The sequence below is a fragment of the Chinchilla lanigera genome, unplaced genomic scaffold (genome assembly GCF_000276665.1).
Source record: "Chinchilla lanigera isolate Chin_1 unplaced genomic scaffold, ChiLan1.0 scaffold00095, whole genome shotgun sequence".
NCBI lineage: Eukaryota > Metazoa > Chordata > Mammalia > Rodentia > Chinchillidae > Chinchilla > Chinchilla lanigera.
In genome coordinates, this window is record NW_004955496.1 from 5,867,139 (window position 1) to 5,888,924 (window position 21,786).

Genomic DNA, 21,786 nt, shown 5'->3' on the forward strand with positions numbered 1-21,786 from the left:
TCAGGGTTGCAGCCCGTCCCGTGACCCTAACAGAGAATGGATGTGATCAAAAATCTGGTGAGTGCCGCTGGGCACCACTGAACACAAAGGCAGGCTCATAAAGACATGATGCTGTGTTCTCATCCACTTTATTCACCCGATCTGGCGCTGTGTGACTTCTGGCCCTTTCCCAAAGTCAAAATGACCACAAAAGAGAAACTTTTGAATGGATTCAGGAGGACAACGAGGCACCCACCACAGCACAATTAAACACACTCAGGGACGAGAACTCCAGAGCTGCTTCAGAAAGTGACAAGGATGACAGATGAGCATATGTGAAGTGACAGGAGTATTCCGAGGGAGATTCCTAGCAACATCTCTTTTACGTAAACATTCGCCATATTTACCAATCACTTCTACAATATTCCCCGCGTTCCCCAACCCTGGGAAGACCCTCACCACCTGGAAGCTCAGCTTACCTGTCGCCGTTCTCGTCCTGCACCGCCGTGAGATGGCGCTGGACGGCCAGCAGCATCTTCACGTCCCCCGTGACTGCATAGTCGAAGAGGGCGTTGGCGTGGCGCTTGGCGAGCTGCAGGGCTTTCTCCAGGAATAAGTTGTCTGCAAGGTAGGGACCACTGTCACTGTGACGGTGGTCCCCACACCTGGGGCAGAGCTTGCGTCCTGAAAACGACATCCTTGCTGGTGTGGGGCTCCTCCTGGGGCTCCGCTTCGTGTTGCCCAGAAGCGGCACAACGAACACTGGCTCACTGGCAGTCAGCGCTAGGGACTGATTTTAAAAAGCCTGTCTGTGCTTAGCAAGGGGAAATTCAGAAATGGATCACTGTCCATTGTTGTAAAGGGAACAATCAATCTCCAGTGAGTGATAACTAGACAGTGCCATGATTTTACATAACTGATCTCTTGGTGAATCACTCCTCACCAGAATCCTTAACAACTATCTGGTTAGCCAGTGTGTCATAAAACACACCTCCCTGTCACAGGCAGATAACTTTCAGTCAGTCATTTGGTGTTCTGGTAAAGTCTGGTCCTTCAGGTCGGAATGGGGCACTGTGATGTTCCAACAGACCACGCACAACCAGTGGTTCTGTGCTTCCTGGCTGAGCGTGGTCGGTGCATGGTCAGGGGGTGGGGGAGAGGGGTTGAAGCACACACGGTAGAGACTGCATGTGGCTATGGAGTCTAAGTGGCTATGGAGTCTCTGCCTGTAGAAGGAACCTGAGAGAACATCGAAGACGACGCAACTGTGCCACACACAAGTGGCGACTCCACAAGCGCCGCTTTCCCACCCCGCCCTGCCTCTTGGAAAGGAAGCAAAGCTCCACCTGCCGGCAGCGTCCACCACCGCATGACCACTAAGCTCCATGCTAGAGACGGTGGCCCGGGACGTGGACATTGCTCCCTGTCATCTGTGTCTGGCAAGGCGCCGACGCCTCTCATGAAACCCGGACGCTTGCTTGTGACTCAGAACGCACACGTGGATCACAGAAATTGCTGCAAAGGTAGTGGGGTCCCCACGCGAGGAGTGACTGGGCCCAGAACAGAGGGTGGACGGAAGGGAAACCTGCCCTCTGGACACAGCTTCCGTGGGTGGGACGGGCCCTCTCTGCCCCCCAGTGCAGCACACCGACGGACTCACCACTCTGTAACACCACATCCTTGTCCTCTCCTCCCAGGGCGTGTGTCAGGGGCACCCCGTCCTTCCCAGAGCTGGACTTGTCCGGCTTCTTCCCTGCTTCTGTGGTTGTAATCATTTCCCCGTGTTCACCCGCATCACAGCCTTCCGGGTCCTGATTACACTCAGTGTTTATGGTTCCTGTGGGAAATGCAAAACACAGCTGCTTCTCATCAAGTCTAAGTTAAAATTCGCTGTTTCAAGTAGGTCACTAAGGGCAAGAGGAAAGTGTACTGGAGAGGGAAAGTAAAAGCACTAACTTAAAGTAATTCTGAAAAATTTCATGTCAGAACTAACATCCTTTGGGGCTTATTTATTTATGTATTTAGTTTTTGTTTTTTTTTGAGACAGGGTCTTACTATGTAGTTCAAGCTGGCCTTGAACTCATGGTGATCCTCCTGTCTCAGCCTCCCAAATGCCGGGATTACAGGCATGTGCCACCATGCCTGGCTAGGGGCTATTTTAAATACTCACTTATTTTATTCTATTTTTTGAGACAGGATCTCACTATGCAGTCCAGGCTGGCCTCGAACTCACAACAATCCTCCTGCCTCAGCCTCCTGAGTGCTAGAATTACAAGTGTGTGCCACCACACCCAGCACCTCTTTATATTTTTATTTATTTATTTATTTTTTTTGTTTTTTTTCTCTGGTACCGGGAACCGAACTCACGACCTTGCGCTTGCCAGGCAGGCGCTTTTGCCGCTGAGCTAAATCCCCAGCCCCTATATTTTTAAACTATACTTCTAAAATTCAGGTGTCATTTCATTTATCTGTGAAAGAGGAAAATGAAATAAAACTCTTCTGTGTATTATAGGGAAGTGAAATTTTTAAAATTCTTGAAAGCGGAGCAGTGATTTTTTTCCTCATGCTAACGACCAAGGCAAGGTGTAGAGACACAGTCTCAATTTGCATTCTTGGACACGCATTCTTCAGTCTGCTGACCATTTGCAGTCCGACTATGTTGTCTGACAGGTTCCCCAGAGCACCTAGGGTTTGTGGGCAGACCAAGTTCACAACCCGATTCTGCCACTGACTTTAGCAAGTGTGTGTGGAGGACACCACATTCTCTTAGCAGCCACGGGGACTGCAGAGGGAGCTGTGCTCGATTTTAAGGAACGAAGTGTGGCCTGACTGCAGGATGAAAAACAAAGCCAAATCTTAGAGAGAAGAAAAGATGGCAGTCAAATCATGTAAGAGTCCCTGGTATAAAAAAGTGTTACCATGCTTCATGCCAGCGTTGGACTTGGTGGTTCCGGGATGGAAGGTGATCCCACCGTAGGTTGGGAACCCGTAGTGTGGGAAGCCGTACCCTGCAACGGCAAGGAAAATAAATGGGCAGAGGGTGACTTCAAGCCAAGGTCTGGCAGACCCTAGTGCTGGTCCCCCTCTGGCCGCGAGTTAGGGAAAAACACTGAGGGGACCCACAATGACCAGAGGTCCACACTAGCAGAGCTAAACAGAGGCAAGTCAGGTGGTGCCCAAGCCCAGCAGCCGGGAAGCTGGAGCTGAGGTCTCTGGGTACCCCCCAGGCCAAGGGGTGGGGCTCATGGGTAGATGCACCCTGACTCAGCTTTGCCTGAGGACAAGAGAGAAAATCACCCTGCAGGAGGAAAACCAAGGTGACACAGGAATCCACAGTGATGCCCACGGAAGAGTGGCCACCAGGGTTGTCCTCACACGTCTTAGGTGAGGGGGTGACTGGGGATGGTCTTTGGGGATGCAGCCAGCACTGGATGTGCTACCCCCAGGCATGGCCATTTTGCTTGGACAGTCCAACTGAAAGTAACCTGGAATAAAGGAGAGGCTGCGTGGACAGCAGAGAAGGATGCCCTGTAGGCGGGAGACAGGAAGCTGCTCTCAGATCAGCCAGACTACGGTTTGCCCTTTTGATGAAATACTGCGAGTCATTAAAATGGTGCTGGTAAATCACCCCTGGGCGAAGTCTGCACACTCACTCGAGGGGAGCGGCACACAGGACCAGGCACACATCACAGGGCAGGGGCAGCCGCTAACGTGGAGGAGTGGGCGAAGATAATGCACACGACCATCATAGCTGTGCTCAGGAGAAATTTGTAAATACTGTGATGAGTGCATAAAAATGAGAAACAGTTTACCTCTGATGGCAGGACTTGATGTTTTCAAATTTTCTGTATCCAAGGAAGTACATAGATGCTGCAGACTAGTGTAATGTAGAGGTGTGTGTTTGTGTGTGTGTTTGTATCTTTTCAATATTTCCTAAGAATAGCAAGAAAACTGCCCCTCCAAAAAAGCAGAGGGGAAATAAACCAATTTATTTATTTATTTAGAGGTAGGGTCTCACTGTGTAGCCCAGGCTGTCCTTAAATTTGCAGCAATCCTTCTGCCTCAGCCTCCCGAGTGCTGGGATTACAGGTGTGCACTACCATGCTTAGCTATACCAAAACATTTAGAGAAGTGCTTCTTGGATAACAGGCCTTGGGTGGCTTGTCCTCTCCTTCATCTGTATCCCCTCCTCCCCCACAGGCCGGGGTCCCAAGACCTCTGGGGATACCCGGAACCATGAGCAGGCCGCACTCTGCATGCTCTGCTTCTTTTCCTATAGTGTACACACGCTCCTACAATAAAGCTTATTTTGTAAATGAGGCACAGTGAGAGATCTAACTAATAGTAAAACAGAACAATTATAACAATATACTGTGACAAGACTTCTGCGGCTGTGGTCTCTCTCTAAGGAGTCAAGGCAACTACTGGTATTTTTAGACTGAAGTTGACCACAGGTAACTGAAGCCACCAAAAGTGAAACTGTGGAGAGCGGTGGGTACTGTGCTGTAAAATGAACACACATGTCTTCAAAAATCAAAGGTACATGTGTAGGGAGGTCTAAATTAATTTGAAACTCTTTTTGTTTGTTTTTGAGACAGGGTCTCACTATGCAGTTCAGGCTGGCCTTGAACTCACTGTGTAGCCCAAGTTGGCCTCAAACTTGCAGCAATCCTTGTGCCTCAGCCTCCTGAGTGCTGGCATTACAGGCATGTGTCATCACGCCTGGTGAGACCTCCAGACCTCACATTTAATGATATCGAAGCCACTGCACCCACAGATGTGCCTGGAAGCCCCAGGCAGGAGAATGGTGCCCTGCCCACCCTGGAAATGCTCGGAGGGGCACAGCCTCTCTGGGTACCTGGTCCAGCGCTGCCAGTGCCTCCTGCTCCGCCGCCACCGCCAAACATGCCCCCACCTCCCGCGCCTGCACTGCCTCCGCCGCCGCCAAAGCTGTCCGAGAAGTTGGGCATCAGCTTCTGCCGCTTCCTCTGCACTTCCTCTTTGTCTGTGTGCACAGAAAGGGAAACGTGAGGAAAGACCGATTCGGTTCCAGTAGGTGCCACACACAGGATATGAATTCTCAGGGTATTTTACGTCTCAAAGGGAAGGATAAAGCACTCAAGGAGGAACAGAGGCCATATTTACTCCAATTCTGATCTAAGGCCGCAGCATTCCGCAGGCCCAAGGCAGATGGAGAAAGCTTGAGGTCAGGCTGCCACCACAGATCAAGACCGCAGAGACATGGGATAGAAAGGGTTATTGATACTTGGGCACACAAAACCCCTTTTCCTACGGAGCTGACACTTCCTATGCATCCACAGGGAGCTATATGCCAGGAACAAAGAATCACGACACAGTGTCACAGGTGAGGACAGGTGCTGGGGAGCCCGGCAGGATGGTTGTCATGGTAGCAGGGTAAAGGTAGTGTGCCGATTCATGGACCAGCAGCACCATAGCAGAAGGTGTCGGCAGCAAACAGTAGTGGAGGAGAGAGGAGCTTGGTGTGGTACCAGTTCACAGACAGGGAAGATGACAGGAAGCGGAGGCGCCTGGGGTGGATGAGCTCAGCAGAGATCGTGCGGGCAAAGTGAAGGTGAGTGTGGAGAAGTCCTGGGGCCACCCTAGGGAGCACGTGACTTCAGTGCTCCACCAGGAGCTCCTGATTGTCCCGGACACGGGAGTGGCATGTGCAGCTGGCCACCTATGGTCAGGACCTGCTGAGTCGGTGTAGGGCAGGAGAGTGCTGACGGTTGGCACTGGCCATGTGGTCTGTAACGGTCACCGCAATGGAGACTTGTGGACCCCAGACACTTGAAGAGATGGATCTGGGGCCCCATGCCCGTCTGAGTTCTGCCACTGCCTCTGTGGTCTGCTGCGCATCCCTGCTTCTTCCTTTTCCCTTTCTTTCTTGTCTGAGATTTTCCTACCCTACATTTCATTTTTTTTCCTTTCCTTTTCTGGGTGAAGGAGTTTTTTGTTTACATTCAACAGTCAACGTGGCATTCTTTTTTCAGTCAGGGGCCCAGTACTTAACAACTGTCCTATTTCTGACGCTTCACTTTCTGTCAGAAAGATCCTGTTTTGTTTCTGATGCTGGGCTTGCGTGGGTCAGGCTGAGCCTGGAGAGAGGACTGCGGGGGTGACCAGATGTACATTTCCCCATCAGTTATATCATCGCTAATCATAGCTGGCTTCATTACTCATATGACAGCTGTTCTCACATAGAATCTTGGTTCACTGCAGAAATATGAATCACAGCTGGGCGTGGTGGTGCATGCCTGCCATCCCAGCATTCTGGCAGGCAGAGGTAGGGGCATTACAAGCAGGAGCCCTGCCTGGGCAACTTAGTGAGAGCCGGTCTCAAAGTAAAAACTCAAAAGGGCTGCGGATGTAGCTCAGTGTGAGGCCCAGGCACCGCAAGACCTCAGGCAGCTCGAAGGGGAAGTGAGAGGAGGTGGGAAAGACTAGGAAGGGCTGAGCAGCTGCCTACGCCCACCAGCACCCACACTGGGGTTTCCAGGAGATGCGAGTGAAGCGGGAAGCATGCTCACACCTGACCCAACTGTAGGGAGGTCGCGGCCCAGGAGGACACACAGCTTACTGGAGCATCTTCCCATGCCAGAAGAGGAGGGTGGGGAGGGGAGAGGCCTGATGCAGTCTCTGGGCTTCACCTCAGAGTCAGGGCTTGCTGCAGGTAACACCCAAGGCCGGACACAGAAGCAGCAGCTACAGCAAAGCATAGTTCCGTCCTGGACTCCTTGGGGTGGTGGGCTCAGATCAGGACACACCTTGAAGTACTGATCTACCTTTTGCCTGCCATGTCTCACCCAAGACGCTACGGAGCTGCACCCTCTCCCGTAGTTTGCTCTGGCCTCTGCCCGGCTCCCGGGGGTCTACTTGACTTTCCCACAGAAGCGAAACATGGCATGGCCTGCTTTCATCGTATTCCTCTCTCCCCTGGCCTGCTCTTCCTCTGTCCTCTGTGCAACCAAGTGTGTCTGGGAAGTGATCCCGGCCCTGACTCCCTTGCCACCTGGACCCCGTGGCTGTGTGGTCTCAGACCCACTTCCTCCCCGCACTGCTGATGGACGATGCCTCTCCTGGCCCACGCTGTTCACCTGGCCCTGCATCATGCTCTGACCCCACTGTCTGCCTCCTGGCCCTCGGCATCTCCTCCGCGACCCAGATGCCATCACCTGAGATGCGGGCGGCCTGCCTGCCCTTCAGACCTGTGTGAAACCCTCAGCTTCCAGGCCCGCACTCCAAGCACAGCAGGCCTCCCCATCCGCCCGGGGCTGCACCACTGTGGTCCCTGCCACCGCTCCCTGACATACTGTTTTCCCCTAAGCAGTGAGCCTCGGTTTTCCTCTGTGCTGCCTGACTCTGAATTACTCCATAAACACTAGATTTTCAGATTCAAAGACAAATTCTCCAGGGTCTAAATCTCATACATGTTTGGCGGAGATAACATTATTTTTAAAGGCTAGACTAATTCCATGACTTCAAATTAGTACATTACCTATCTTTTCTCTAAAAATACGGGCCATGGATCGACTGATCGAGCAGTTCCCAGGAAGCTGTTCAGGAAGTGATGAGCTGACCTCTAATCAGTGTGTCCTTTGAGCAGAACAAGCACAAGAGCCTAATCCACCATTACCTTTGATTTCAGGGTAGTAGAGGAAAGGCTTGGGTTCGCTCGTTTCCAAATCAGACTTCCTCCGAAGCTGGACAAACACAGAAGCTGGTTTGGTGATATTGATGTCTTTATACTTTGGAGTTTTGAAGACAATGGCAAACTGCAGGACACAAAGACCCACATGTTGGTGTAGGGCTGCAGTGTTTCGGTAGGAATGCTGCACATTAAACATAGTCTTTGTATTTTAATTTGTACCCAATGCTTAAGTGTGCTCCAAGAACACAGAGCCCTAAGGATGTCTGCAACTCAGTGTTCCACACCCATACTTTTCTGTGCCATTGCCTGTGCGGAACTGAAACACAGCACTATTACCACGGACCTCTCCATTGTTTCTTCTGTCCAGTATTTCAATCATCTTCCAGTTGTAATTACCATATGTATGGAATTCACGGCACAGGCTTATTTCTCCTCCTTCCCATCAGCCTCAAAACCTGCCTAGCTCACTTCTAGCAACATCACAAAGCCTGAGGGTGGACAGAGAGAAGCTAGGGTACTTGCTTTCCCAGCCGAGGAGGAAAATGAGCTGAACCTCCTCAGGGCGCTAACTCCTCCATCTCTGTAGTGCTGGGATAGTTAGGCCATTCACCGTTCTTTAGTTTGATTTATTCTTTTACTATGTAACATATTCACAGGGGTCAGGATTGAATAAACTATGAAAAAGGTACACAGAGTGGAGTACACGGATAGTGCTCTCTCCCCTCACGGCCCGAGTCCACCAGCACCAGCGCCATGGGCTCTGTCGTTAGCTTGCTTCACCCCCATCCGGTTTCTCTGTGAACAAGAATCACTTTACAGTCATGTTGTTCTATACCGATCTTTTAAACGTTCTTCATGCTGTACCTTTGCAATCCCTCCAGGTTAGTTCAGAGAGTGCTTGTCTTTTTAATAACTGCATGGTATCTTCGATACACCATGGTTTATCGAACTGTGTGCTTACTGACCAGCATCTGAGTTGTTCTCAGCGTTTTATAAAAACATTGTTTCTCAATCATCCATAAGGAGAGTGATGACGAAGGTGGAAGCTCAGCATTTTCGAGGCTGTCACTGGGGAGTCTTGATTGATCAGCTAGAAGCTTGCGCGCTTTCTTTCTCTCTCTCTCTTTCCTTTTCTTTCTGTCTGTTTGAGACAGGATTTTACCATGTAGTTCAGGCTGGCCTTGAACTCACTTTGTAGCCAAGGCTGGCCTCAAACTCACAGTGATCCTCCTGCCTCAGCCTTTCTAGAGCTGGGATTACAGGTGTGTGCCAGCACACCTGGCAAGAAGCCAGCTCAGACTTTCCAGACCAATACTGTCTGACAGGTTTTGATACAACTGCTCGACAGAACACCTAGAACGCTTTCATGGAAAGGCACCGCGAGAGACAGAGGACCAGAGCCCGAGTGAAAAGTCTCACCAGCCTCTCAGGTCCACAGTCCAGTAGAACCTGGCCTGCAGTTCTATGGTGGGAAAGATTTCTAGCTAGCCTGCAGAAGCCTTAAGAATAGTATTGTTTAATGGATGTTAAGTAAACACGTGATGTTTTTCATTTCTCATATGCAAAAAATAAGTACTGAATTTCAACACGGCGAAATGTACAGACGAGGATGGTCCCCTTACTTGTCTGTGGACGTCGGTGGGGGAGAAGTCTCCAAACCCTTCCCAAATGCCTCCGTTCTCCTCCTCCTCATAGAACCGAATCTGGATGTCATCTGCAAATGGTCATAAGCAGGGGTATCACTGCGCGCAGCCTGACAGAACGCAAGGGCATGCTGGGCAGTCAGGCTGGCTCAAGGGTCTCCCTACTGGATGCTCCAATGTTTTGAAAATCTTCAGTATAGTAGATTTAACATTTGAGATTTATACAAGTCTTGCATTTTAAACATCCCTCACCACAGGGCTAGGCCCTAAGTTTCACTTCCTGTGGCAGAATCTTAGGGTTAACTGATCAATTTGAACTCTCTCGTTCACTGCTGAACCTGCCCTTGTTACTGTTGAGAGACCTGACAAGGAGCATCTGAACCCGGATGAGGCTCACCCCTACACAGCAGTGAGCCTGCCTCGAGCTTACTCGAGGGCAGATGCTGTCTCAAGCGCTTTCTATGTAAATGCCAGCTCATTCTGCCCTCCCACTGGCCTGGGAGGTAGGTGTTCTCTTATCTTCATTTTGCAGAAGAGAAACTGGGGTCCAGAGAGTTTCCTAAGTCCCTTATCCCAGACTGACAGCCAGCGAAAGGAGAAACAAAGGTCTGAACACAGACACCAGGTCTCGGCACCCAAGTGCTTGCATGTGCTACCCCTCGCCTCCCATAAACTGTCCTGAGTCCCTGCGAGTGATCAGTCAAAATACCCAGGCGGTCAGTTCACTTGAGACCCAGCTGATCTTTACTTCTGCAGAAACAGGACTGTGTAACTCCGGCTGGCAACCCCCTGGCTTCACGTCCCACTTCACAGGAAAGACCACAACACTGGCTGATGAAACTATGTGTGAATTTCCGTCTCTGGGGGGCGGTTAGGAGTGCTAGGTTAGGTAAGCAACCCATCGTCTCCTGGTCCACTCCTTCGCCTGTAGGTAGGACAACCCTGGCCCTGGTTTTTCAGATTCTTTAAGTGAAAGACAAAACTTCCATGCTAGGCCGGTGGAACTGACGATTAATGTAAACAAAGGCAACTCAGTCCGGAAATGAATACTACTTGGGAGTGGGCAGGAGGAAGGCAGGGAGCATCGAAAGTGTCAATCGTCAGTGTTGTTTAGATAAAGAACGCATATTCACTTTACAATCCGACTTCCTGTCTCAAAGCATTTAACTTCCACTTGAGTTATTTTAAGGCTGTACTACGTTTACTTAAGGGTGATTTCCAGTTTGGTACCTGCTTCATTTGAAAATGCCTACTTTGTAGGAGACAGGCCTTTATTATACTGTACTTTACATTTATTATTTTATTTAAAAAGAGTGAAGTTTGAGAAAATAATCTCTCTCTGTTTTCACAAATTTGTTGATCTTCTAATAGGTCTAATGAGAGTAAATGCCAAGAACCTCCGCCCAAAATGCCACCTGGAGGAGAAACATGGTCTGTTTCTGAGTCCTCCACCTTTCTCCAGCTGGCGGCACAGTGACACACGGAAGCAGGTGGAGACGCTCTCTCCGTGCTACAAGAAAGCACCACAAAATGACCAGAATCAGCAACTTAGAGCTAATTCTGTGTGTGTGTGTGGGGGTCAAGCATGGGCTACTATTCATTTATTTTAGTTTAATGTGTGCAGAAAACAAAGTTTAAGGAATAGAACCACAGGTGATAATTACCACTATTTTCACATTTCTCTATTTCTGTGCAAAATTTAAGATGAATTATACGGTTAGGTTTTACAAAATGACAGACAGTGTGCGCCTGGAGAAGGTGCTCAGTGGCAAAGGGGCGTTACTGATGGACTGCCCAGAAGTGACCCAGGGACCACAGGCGTCGAATTCTGAGTGTCGCATCAGAATGTCCTTACCTTTCTGCACCTTGTCACAGAGGAGGTAAATTTCCTCCCCCCCAGTTACGCATCCAGCAGTCCTGTCCATTCTTACGATTTTCAAGTTGGATGCATTGGGAGCCTCTGTTCAAAAGGGAAAACAACACACGTCCAGGTTCATCCTCAGCCTCTCCCCCAAGCCCTGGGGGGCCCCCTGCTTGGCACACACGCCCTGGTCCAGTTAAAGCACATGCTGTGTCCTGTGCAAGGACACAGATATAACAAAAATATTCCCAAGGTCCTCAGAGTGCTTGTAGTAATAGAGCCATTCGGAATCACCAAGGCAGACGGCATTTGTTCCTCCCTCTGTCCAGAAAAGGGGGACAGACACAGAGAGAGCAAGAGCTTCCAGGTGTTTTAGGAAGAACCAAGCCAATGGGCTTCTGGAATTTCAATGAGGTCAGGAATTTAACCCCAAACTTGTACCATCTAGAAGAGCCCAAAACAATTTAGGAGAAGCACGATATTCTTACACTACTTATTAGGTTTTATTGTACAAAGAAAACCAGAGATATTTTATTTCCTTTCCCCAAACTAAGTCAGGATTCCATGTGGTTAAGGGGTAAAAGTTTCATGTGGTAAGAGTGTCAGGCTTCCTTTTTCTACCGCAACAGCTGCAGTGCAAGGCAACCCGTTGTATATGGGTCAGCATCATTTTATAAACCTTTCTCTTCCCTTTAAACTTGTTTAAATTAAAGAAATCCATTAGCTGTGGTACTAAAAGCCTGGAATTATCTACTTACACCAAGTTCTATAAATATTTACGGGGCCCAAATACTACACATGCAGGCTTTCTGGTCATACCTGGTTAATAAATGCTGTGCACACCACCCGGAAAGCCGCATGGTACATGCTGAAGACTATGGTAATCTCTGAGGATGCTCTAGGAACTATCCTCAGAGAGGATTTGCAAGTCCTGTACTATCTGCACCACATGTTCAGGTAACTGAAGTTCCTGTCTTGGTAAAGCCAATCCCACGGGGATTGGGGGTAAGAATGCAGTCGTCCTACATTAACCTCCCTGCAGGGTCCCCACGAAAAACACTGAGAAACCTTTCCTGCCCAAGGTACCCCCTCTCCTCTTGGTGAAGTGTGGAGGAGGGAGAGGTTTGGTGTTGCAGGGAGGACCTGAATGCTCACCTGAGGAAAGAGAACCACATTTCTGGAGCCTGTCTAAAGTATTTGATCTGGGCATCCGTGAGCCTTTGGGCTAGTCCACCACATCCCCATTCTGCAGATGACAGCCCGAGGCCGTCTGTGAGGCACAGAGCCCCTGCAGGTACTCACTGCTGTCGTAGATGGCATCGGACACCACGGGCTCCAGGCGGCGGGTGAAGCTGCCGGTGCTGTCGGGCAGGAAGGCGGTGAACATGAGCCGAACCACGCTCAGGTCCATCTCCTTGGTCTGCTGCAGGGCCGCCTGGCGGATGAGCTCCTTCTCCCGGTCTGCAGTGCCGTGCGGGGAGGCGGGAGTTTAAGTGCACGTTTGTACAAAGCCCACAAACAGAGATCAACTTGAAAACCCACTTTTGTTCTTTTGAACTTTCATACTGTTGCCAAGATTTAAAAAAAAAAATCATTCCTTTGATTCACCCACAATTAAAGGTATCCAAGGAAAGTGTCCTGCATTTTTCTGGATTATGGTAAAAACTACATCCGCGTATCTGCCTGCCTCCTCTGTTCCCGGTCTGTCCCCACTGTCCCTGTCAGTGAGGGTTATTAAAGCAGGAGGACGTGAGGCAGCCAGCAGAGTGGCCACCGTGCACCAGCAACATCGGAAGAGTGAGAGGTGCCCAGGGCACAACTGCATGTCTCTCCACGGCACGGGCACAGGCCCTTGTGCACAGGAATCGAAGAGGACTTGGGAGAACCTCGGTGGCTCAGCCGCATCAGGCCGTGGCCCTTCTGGGGTTGCTCAGGCTGATGGACAGGGTCATGGTGAGTTTCTGCATCATAAAAGGTCACAGCTCAAGTGCTGAGTCCTTCAAGGGACACCAGGGTCACTGACATGGGGTCTGCAGGAGGTTGTAGCCAGAGAGAGAAACAGGAAAAGTGTGTGGGACCTGGAGCGGGAAATTGGGGTGCTTCTAGGGGACATGGACTGAAGATGCAGCCAGGGCCAGCTCCTGGGAGGTGCAGTGCCAGCTGCAGAGCTGGGGTGAGATGCAGGTTTGGGAAGGTCCACCCAGCCCCAGGGTGGAGACAGGATTGGGAATGGGAGTACAACCAAAGCAAGGGACACAGGTGAGTAGGATGGGGAGAGCAGGCAGGGGCTAGACCACGGCTGGGGACAGAGGACTGGAGCACATGCCAGGAGAGCGTGAGGGCATGGCGTGCTCAGTGCAAACGGGACCACTGGACTCACGTCTGGAATGTGTGAGGAGCGGGAGGGCACATGTGAAAGCAGAAACAGGGTGCAAGGAGCAAGGGAGGGGCAGGCACAGGGACAGCCACGATCTGTGTGACTGAAGACAGTGCCCATCCGAAGAGTCCTGTGCCCTTCTTGGGATCAATGATGCTGGCTTAGCCAGGTAGGAAAGGAGCGCTGGGAGAGCTATGACTCTGCATCTGGGGCTTCGGGAGCTGTGACAGAGCAGCAGGGCCCGGCACATGAGGAAGCAGGTATCCTTGAGGCTCTGGCAGGAGCAGGTAGGAGTGGAAGGGGATGCCCGTAACTCACATGGGGTCAGAGTTAGGCATGACACTCACCCGTGAGCTGCCGGTCACCTCCGCTCCCCTCGGCTTGCAGGTAGGCGAGGTCGGGATGCACTAGGAGCCCGGGGTTGTAGCCCCTGATGCACGCGTCTGTCATCCGTGCCTCGAGGGTTTCGAAGACCTTCTTCTTTGTCACGTGGAGGATGCCCAGGTTGGCGAAGCTGGAGGGGAAACAGCAATGGCAGTGACACAACCAGACCTTAGGGGGCACTGGCTCTGCCTTAGCACAGTGGGTATCCAAACCCTCACAGCCCAACCAAATCAACCGGTCAGGGGCATTTTGGAACCCAGGCTGTGTCAGGTGACCCGTGCCATAATGCACATGGTATAACACTCTGCAGGGCTGGGCTGCGCAGTGCAAACAAATGAAACCGCTAACTGGATTCACTGAAAGGACACAGAGACTGCAAGCAGCCAGACCCCAGCTTACAAGGGGGTTCGCTACCAAATGTGTCCGCAGCAAGCTCCAAGCCTTTTGGTTTTCACTGCTTCTGAGACTTCCAAATTGTGCTTCAGGAGGGAGGGGTGTTGCTTCACACACCTTAATGAGGACTTTTACCTGGATTCATTTTAGGATATTTTCTATAAGAGTCTATAAAGATAATTTCAAGTTCCAAATATATACTAACGTTTTTCAAGAATAGGAGGAATATTGTGTTCCGAAGTTTTTTTTTGAGGGGTCATTCCTGGGTTTCTAGATGGGACTTAAAGTCTCCCTGGGAACCCTATAGCCTCTAGGTTTGGTATAAGATCTGGAGTATTTACTGACACCAGAATTGTCATCAAACTCTACATAAACTCAGGTTTGAGTGCTTACATTCAATGGAAGCTCTTGTCTTGTGGTGGCCGCATATCTAGAGAACACGGTACAGTATGTTAGCAAGCTAAACAAAGCAACTGGAAGGGTTTTAAGAAAATATATATAGGGAATGGTGGTGTGCACCTGTAAGCTCAGCACTCAGAAGCTGAGGCAGAAGGATCCCCATGAGTTCAAGGCCAGCCTGGACTACATAGTGAGTTTAAGGCCAGCTTGAACTACATGCTAAGATTCTGTCTCAAAACAAACAAACAAACCATATATATATATATGTATATATATATACATATATATATATACACACATACGTATATATATATACACATATATACACACAGACATATATATATATATATATGCTGCTCCACCCATTGATGTTTTAAAGTCCATGAAAGAGAGATGCAATGTAATACAGTGTAATACAGCAAACAGATGAACCAGAATGTGCTTTGTCAAGGAGACTGATTCATTCATGTATCAGGTCCTTTCCAGAATCAGAGCATCCTGAGGCCAGGATAGAGACCACATGCCAGATTGATGACCACACAACATTGTGTAGAAGGTAAGGAGTGTTATCAGGGAGCAAGGGGTAGGAATGAGGGGCAAGAGAGACAGAGCAAGAGGTCTGGGTCAGGTCAGGAAGGACTCAGAGGAGGCAACAGCAGAGTCCGGCTCAGAGGAGGTGAGAATCTGGTGCCTGAGTGGGGAGCACCTGCAGGAGCACAGCATGTGCAAAGGCCCTGGGATGGCACTACACAGGGTTTTCAGGGACAGCAGCAGCAAGGTGGCCAGTGTGGCTGGAGCACAGGACCAGAGCAGACCAGGAGCAAGGCACTGGGCCGATGAGTGGACACCAGGGCTCTGGAGCCTGTGAGCTGCTGGACAACATTGCTTCCTCTGCCCCCATTCACAAAGGTGAGCGGAGGCAAGAATGGGCTGGGTGGACGGGGGGCGGGGGCGGCCAAGGAAGACCAGACAAAGCAAATGGGGATGGCCAGATAGAGCAGGGCAGGGAGGGTAGAGGGTAGTACCTTCCAGAACAGTGTGTGGCAGGTGGCCAGCACCTGTGGGACATGCAAACACTGCACAGGAGACTGCCCTGCAACAGGCAGAGCCAGAGCCCTCTAGGATGTCATTCTGCTGTACCCAGAGCGATTCCAACCTCCCTCCCAAGCTGCCAGCACACACATGGACCACGGCTGTCAGGCTGTGTAAGTCCAGTTCCAGCAGCTCTGGCGTAACCCGGAGAGTCCAGGAGGGGACTGGGCACAGCTGCTATCTCCCTAAGCAAGGACCAGTGCTAAACACCTAGGGAGGCTGAGGTGGGCAGGATACAGGCAGGCACTGAGAGGGGACACAGACCCTTGGGATGTCCCCGAGCCTCTAATGGGCAGGGTCAGAGCATGGGTGAGGAAGCCACCCCAGGCCACCACAGAGCAGTGGAAGGAACAATAAACCTCCGCGGACAGGAAGCAGACGAGACAGTCAAGGTGTTGCCTTCGCCAAGGTGTCAGAACAACGCCAGTGCTCCTCTGGTCTCCCCACAAAAGCATGATGGTCAGTGCAGAAGAAGCCACACATCCCCAAATGTAACTTTATTCCAGTCCTCAAAAGTACTTACAGGCATATAAAAAAATCAGCCACGTCGCAATCCAAAATCCACCATGTTTGTTGTCCAATAAAAATTACAAGGCATGGAAAGAAGCAGAAAGACATAATTCATAGTGAAGGTAAGAACCCATCAGTAGAAACATCCAGAAATAATACAGATGGCAGAGTTTCCATCAGGTGCACGGGGATAGCCACATCCAGGAGGGCATGGGTGGAAAGGAGAGACATCATGGAACTAAAAGAGATCCACACAGCCTTGTAGAGACAGACACTGCAATTTCCACTAGAAAAAGACACTGGATGAGGTTGAGGACACGGTAGACACTATAGACAAGAGGATACGTGAACTTGCAGATATAGTAGTAAAACTATCCAAAATGAAACAGAGAAAAAGGTGGGAGAGAAGGAGGAGGAGGAGGAGGATAGTGGCATGCACTGGTGGTGGGGTGTAGCCAAAAGCGGGGGGAGATGGACAGACAGAGAGATAGACAAAGAGAGGGAGAGAATATAAATCATTAGTGAGCTTAGAACTGCAAATGGCCAAATATATGTGTCATTGGGGTTCCAGAACAGGAGGAAGAGGAGTGAGCAAAAAAGTATTTGAAAAATGAATGTTTAAACAAAGTTTTAAAATTTAGTAAAAATATAAGCTCAGAGATCCAAGAATCTCAATGAAGCCAAAGCACAAGGGACATGAAGAGACTACACTCAAGTCCATCATAACTGGCAGGCTTAAAGCTGGTGACCAGGAGGGGACCTGAGATTCTGCTCAAAGACAGAAGGACCTGTGATGTGTGAGGGTGACCTGAGGGACAGGAGCCCTCCATGGAGACCAGGGGACGGCCACACTGCAGACGGGAAGGACAGGTGGAAACGGCCACCCTTGAACTCGTTGCCTTGCACACACTCCCTGAGTGACAGAGACGAAGGGAGACTTTCAGGTGCAGAACAACTGACCACTGTGTGAGGAGAGCTGCAGAAAGTGCTTCAGGCTGAAGAAAAATGAGGCCAGGTAAAAACAGGACCCTGGGGCCAGGGAGATAGCTCAGCAGTACAGTGCCTGCCTGGCAAGCACAAGGTCCTGAGTTTGATTCCCAGCAACAAAAAAAAAAAAAAAAAAAGAAAGAAAGAAAGGAATCAGGAGCCACAAAATAGATGAGGAGCACTGCAAATGATGAGTGTGTGTTTGTGTAACATAGTATTTTTCTGTAATTAAAGAAAAATTCCTTAAAGATATTTGACTAAGGCCAAATTGAAAAACGATGTTTTGTGGGATTTATATCATTTGTGTAATGCAAAATATATGCCACAACAGAGAAAGGTCGTGAGTGCATAACATCCCAAGGTTCACAAACAACACATGACAGGTGTAACTTTACTTAAAGGTTCAAGACGGATAGCATAAATCCTAGAACAGCTACTTAAAAATACAACAGAACATAAGCCAAATGAAATCATAACAACCCCAAAACAGAAAAAAAAAAAGGACAAAAAGAACAACAGACAGATGTGACAAGTGGAAACACATCCGCATGACGGACTCAAACAGCCACATCAACAATCACATTGGTGATAAGTTGTCTGAACACTCCAATTAAAAATTGCAGTGTCATACTGAATGAAAAAGTAAGCGTCAACCATGTGCAGTGTCTGTCCATTCTGAATATAAATGCACAAATAGGTTAGAACTAAGAAGATACACAGAAAGTGTTCCATACTGACATTAACAAAGGAGAGCTGGAGTAGCTGGAGTAGACTTTAGTGCAAGCAGCACCCCAAAGATAAAAGAGGGCCAGTTCATAACGATAAAGGCATGATTCATCAAGAGAACGAGGGAATTCCCAAGGTTTATGCACCTCATAAAAGAGGTTCCTAACAGAGGCAAAATCTTATAGAATGCAAAGCAGAAACAGATGTATCTGTAAACAGAGTTGGAGATTTCGACATTCCTTTCTCAGTAACTAACAGAACCAGTAGACAGAAAACCAGTGACAATGTAAGAGACTTGAGCAACTCAACCAAACAACTCGGCCCATGGACGTTTATGGAGTACCAACTCAACAAGACAAGCGTAAACATGCTTTAAGACACAAGGAAAAACTGCTAAGGCACATTATATTCTTCACTATGAAAGAAGTCTCAATGAATTTTAAAGCATACAAATCATACCAATTATTCTTTTACCACAATGGAATTACTTGAATATCAATAACCAAAAAATACCTAGGTGGGAATCCATCTAAATCAAGATTGGTCACTGGACAATTCATTGTTGATGCTGGGCAATGGGTACAGCCACTGCTAATCATGCTATTCTTTCTACTTTTACATGTTTGAAAATTTCCATAAGAAAGTATAAAAGAGGTTGGGCAGGATGGTGCATGCCTGTAATCCCAGCAGTCGAGAGGCTGAGGCAGGAGGATCACTGTGAGTTCAAGGCCAGCTTGGGTTATAAAGTGAGTTCAAGGCCAGCCTGAACTGCACAGTGAAACCCCGTCTCAACAACAACAAAAAAGTATAAAAGAAAATGGGGGCATGTTATCATGGATATATATGAAAGAAAAATTTAGGATTACAAATAGGAGTTCATAAGAATATGAAAAGGCCCAGTCACTCTGAAAACAACTTGGTGGCTTCTTATCAAAATAAACACAACCTTAGTCTTCCCTGAATTCTACTTTCTACTCACACAAAAGCTGCTTTAGCAGGGAAAGCCAGAAAGAAACAAAGTGTCCTTCAGATAGAGGTGGGTAAACTATAGTGCACTGATACCACGTCATGCTACTTAGTGAGTGAAAGGAATCAGCCATCAAGGTGTGGCAGCAGCGGGCTGCAGGTTCTACCCTTCCAGCTGCAGGGCAAAACCAGGGGCTGGGGAGGTACATTTCCCAGGGCTGCTGGACTACAAAGGGACACAGGGCTGGGTGACAGAACTGTTCTCTGCCTTGCCTGTGGTGGTTAAATGAGTATTTGTCAGGACTGACTCAGAAATGAACACTTTATGGGTGACCGCTGCAGTAATTAAATTTTCCTTCCATAAATTGATAGTTAAAATTTTTTTAAAAAAAGAAAGTATACAGCTAATAAAGAGACTGGGACTACAATCCTGTTTCTTCCTTAAAATGCTGTGCTGTGCTGCCTGACCACCAGCGTGAGCGTTATCTTAGAATTATTAAAACACAACTCTGGGGGCTCCCCACCATGCCTATGGGATCTGGAACTGAGGCGGGACCTGGAATGCACGCTGTACACAGCAAACCCTCCAGCTGGTTCCCGTTACTGCTGAGCTCGGCGCACCTGCCCTGCATGGTCCTGCCCAACCAGAATGGAGTCTAGGGGAGTGCCCGGCACTCACGTGTGCACATGGTGACCCAGGGTGACGCTGGCAGCCAGGCCCAGACCCCTGCACTGTTTCTGAGTTTCTATAGTCAAAGTCTTCCCTGGCTACATCGGAGTCCCTGTCCCTGAGTTGAGATTCGAAGTGGCCCCTCTGTGTCTGTCGTTCTTTCAGGCTTGGGACACTTCTGCCCTCCTGGGGTTCAAATGCTGCCCCTACCACATGCCCACCTCAGCCACCCTGGTCACCCTCCAGCCAGCGCCCCAGCGGCATGCGAAGGCTCAGCCTGGGAATGACACCAGCTGGCGGGGGCTATAGGACAGCTGTTCCACACGGCCGCCCGGCTTCCCGGCTGGACCCACTGCTTCTCCTCTGTATTCTACCGTTCCAGGTCCACTTCTGTGCTTACGAGAAGTGGACCTGGAAAGTGGACCTGTGGGTACTAATTGAAAACGAAAAAGAGAATCTAAATAGAATTTCATGGAGCTGAGGTGTTGTTGAAAAACTGATGGTATTCCAAGTTAGAATGAAATGTCAAACTAGGATTATTATTTTTAAGTCAAGAAAGACAGTAAAAGCTAAGTAAATAAACAGAAATAAGACAAAGTAAAAGCTAATTAAAAAGACTTAGGTATTTAAAACATGAATATTTTAATATAAAGTAGTTTTGAGAAAAGAAAGTGAATTTACTGAGAATTCATGCTGAGAGAAAGGCGAAGAGAAGTGCTGTGATGGAAGGTAACGCTGCTGGCTTTGGTAACTGAGAGGCAACGCCTCTCCCTGGTGCCATTTTTACACATCTCCTCTGATGTGGTGACTGGGCTTGTGGCGAATCTCCATTCTGAGTCTACGCAGAATGGAGATTGTTGAAGACTGCTTTCTTATCTTGGTGCTAGTCCTAGCATGGAGAAGCCTGAGGAATAGTCTGGCTGTCACCCCAACTTTCTCTATTTGATATTCTTGCCTGCAAGTCAGAACTGAAGAGTAGTAACTGGGGCTTCCTGCAGAGACACGCACGGCAAGTCTGCTCTTGTTCCTCCACACCATTAGCAAATCCTAGCCCTGTCTACAGCTCTGCAGACAGAGGCTGGAGAGGATTCTGTAGTGCGGGCTTGTCATCTTGCAAGGAAGAAATCAAGGTGTCCAGAATCTTGCAATGTCCTGCTGTCGGGAGGGCAGAACACTGGCTCCCAGCTACCCTTGCTAGGAAAAAGCAACAGGCTTGGACACAGCAGAAAGATAACAGTGGAGGAAAGACTGTACTTTAGAAAAAATCACTGTGAGCAAAAATTTCTCAGCTAAAAGCTACATGACAGGGAGAATCAATGTTCCATGGGACAGTGAACAAGAAAGGTGACAGATAGTCTGGTGTCACTCTTAGGCCCTGTCTCCTGGGTCACATTTCTCAGTGATGGGTTCCAGGTGAGAATATCCCACAGAGCTACATCAAACCAACATCATGCGGGTTTAGATGGGTACATGAATGAATGAATGAGTGAATGATGGTGAGTGCCCCCAACTCCTGAGCTCCCACCCCAATGGACTATAAGAGAGTGGAGGAATTTCCTCACTTTACCTGGAGACAGGGAATTACTTCTACTCCTGCCCTGGGCTCCAAACAAATCATTGGTTCCTTCTGAAATCACCTGGGACTATTAACCCGAGCCACAGAACAGCAAATGTCAGATAACATCCTGGGAGTTTTAAGGTAACAGGCTCTATTCACAGGGAACTTTGTTTACAACTCCCACTCAGAGACACAATTATGACACATATTACAGAGGACGAAGGAGAACATGCTCTTTACCCTGACAGGACCCTGAAGGACCGAATCTGCAGAAACCCCAGCCTGCCTCAGCTTGACACAGCTGCCCCACATTCAAAGCCCTCAAGGGTGGGTCGGGTTGGGGCGGGATCAGGTTCTGTCAGGAGTGTGGCCGGATGAGGACTACGAGAGGCAGTGGCCGCCTGCAGGAGGACAGTGTGAGAAGTTCATAGAAAGCTCTACTGAGTGAATCAAACCAATTTAAGTTTCCTTCTTCAACCTGGAGTGTTTTTTCCTAACATCAGAAGAATAAGGGTTTGTGACTTAAAAGAAAGCTCTCTAGGTTTTTCACACTTGAGTATTTTCAGGTA

General features: G+C 49.0%; 1 protein-coding gene across 3 annotated transcripts in view; it reads right to left on the reverse strand.

Annotated features, from left to right (window-relative positions):
• Nfkb1 (nuclear factor of kappa light polypeptide gene enhancer in B-cells 1) overlaps positions 1 to 21,786 on the reverse strand; it is a gene marked incomplete in the record, with an annotated part of 108,262 nt that overhangs the window by 24,405 nt on the left and 62,071 nt on the right. For all 3 annotated transcript variants that reach the window (XM_013505397.1, XM_013505396.1, XM_013505395.1), the window contains 9 exon segments: positions 459 to 663; positions 1,640 to 1,816; positions 2,898 to 2,987; positions 4,838 to 4,984; positions 7,637 to 7,775; positions 9,274 to 9,365; positions 11,150 to 11,254; positions 12,458 to 12,616; positions 13,880 to 14,046. In XM_013505397.1, the coding sequence (XP_013360851.1) occupies positions 459 to 663; positions 1,640 to 1,816; positions 2,898 to 2,987; positions 4,838 to 4,984; positions 7,637 to 7,775; positions 9,274 to 9,365; positions 11,150 to 11,254; positions 12,458 to 12,616; positions 13,880 to 14,046 (1,281 nt within the window).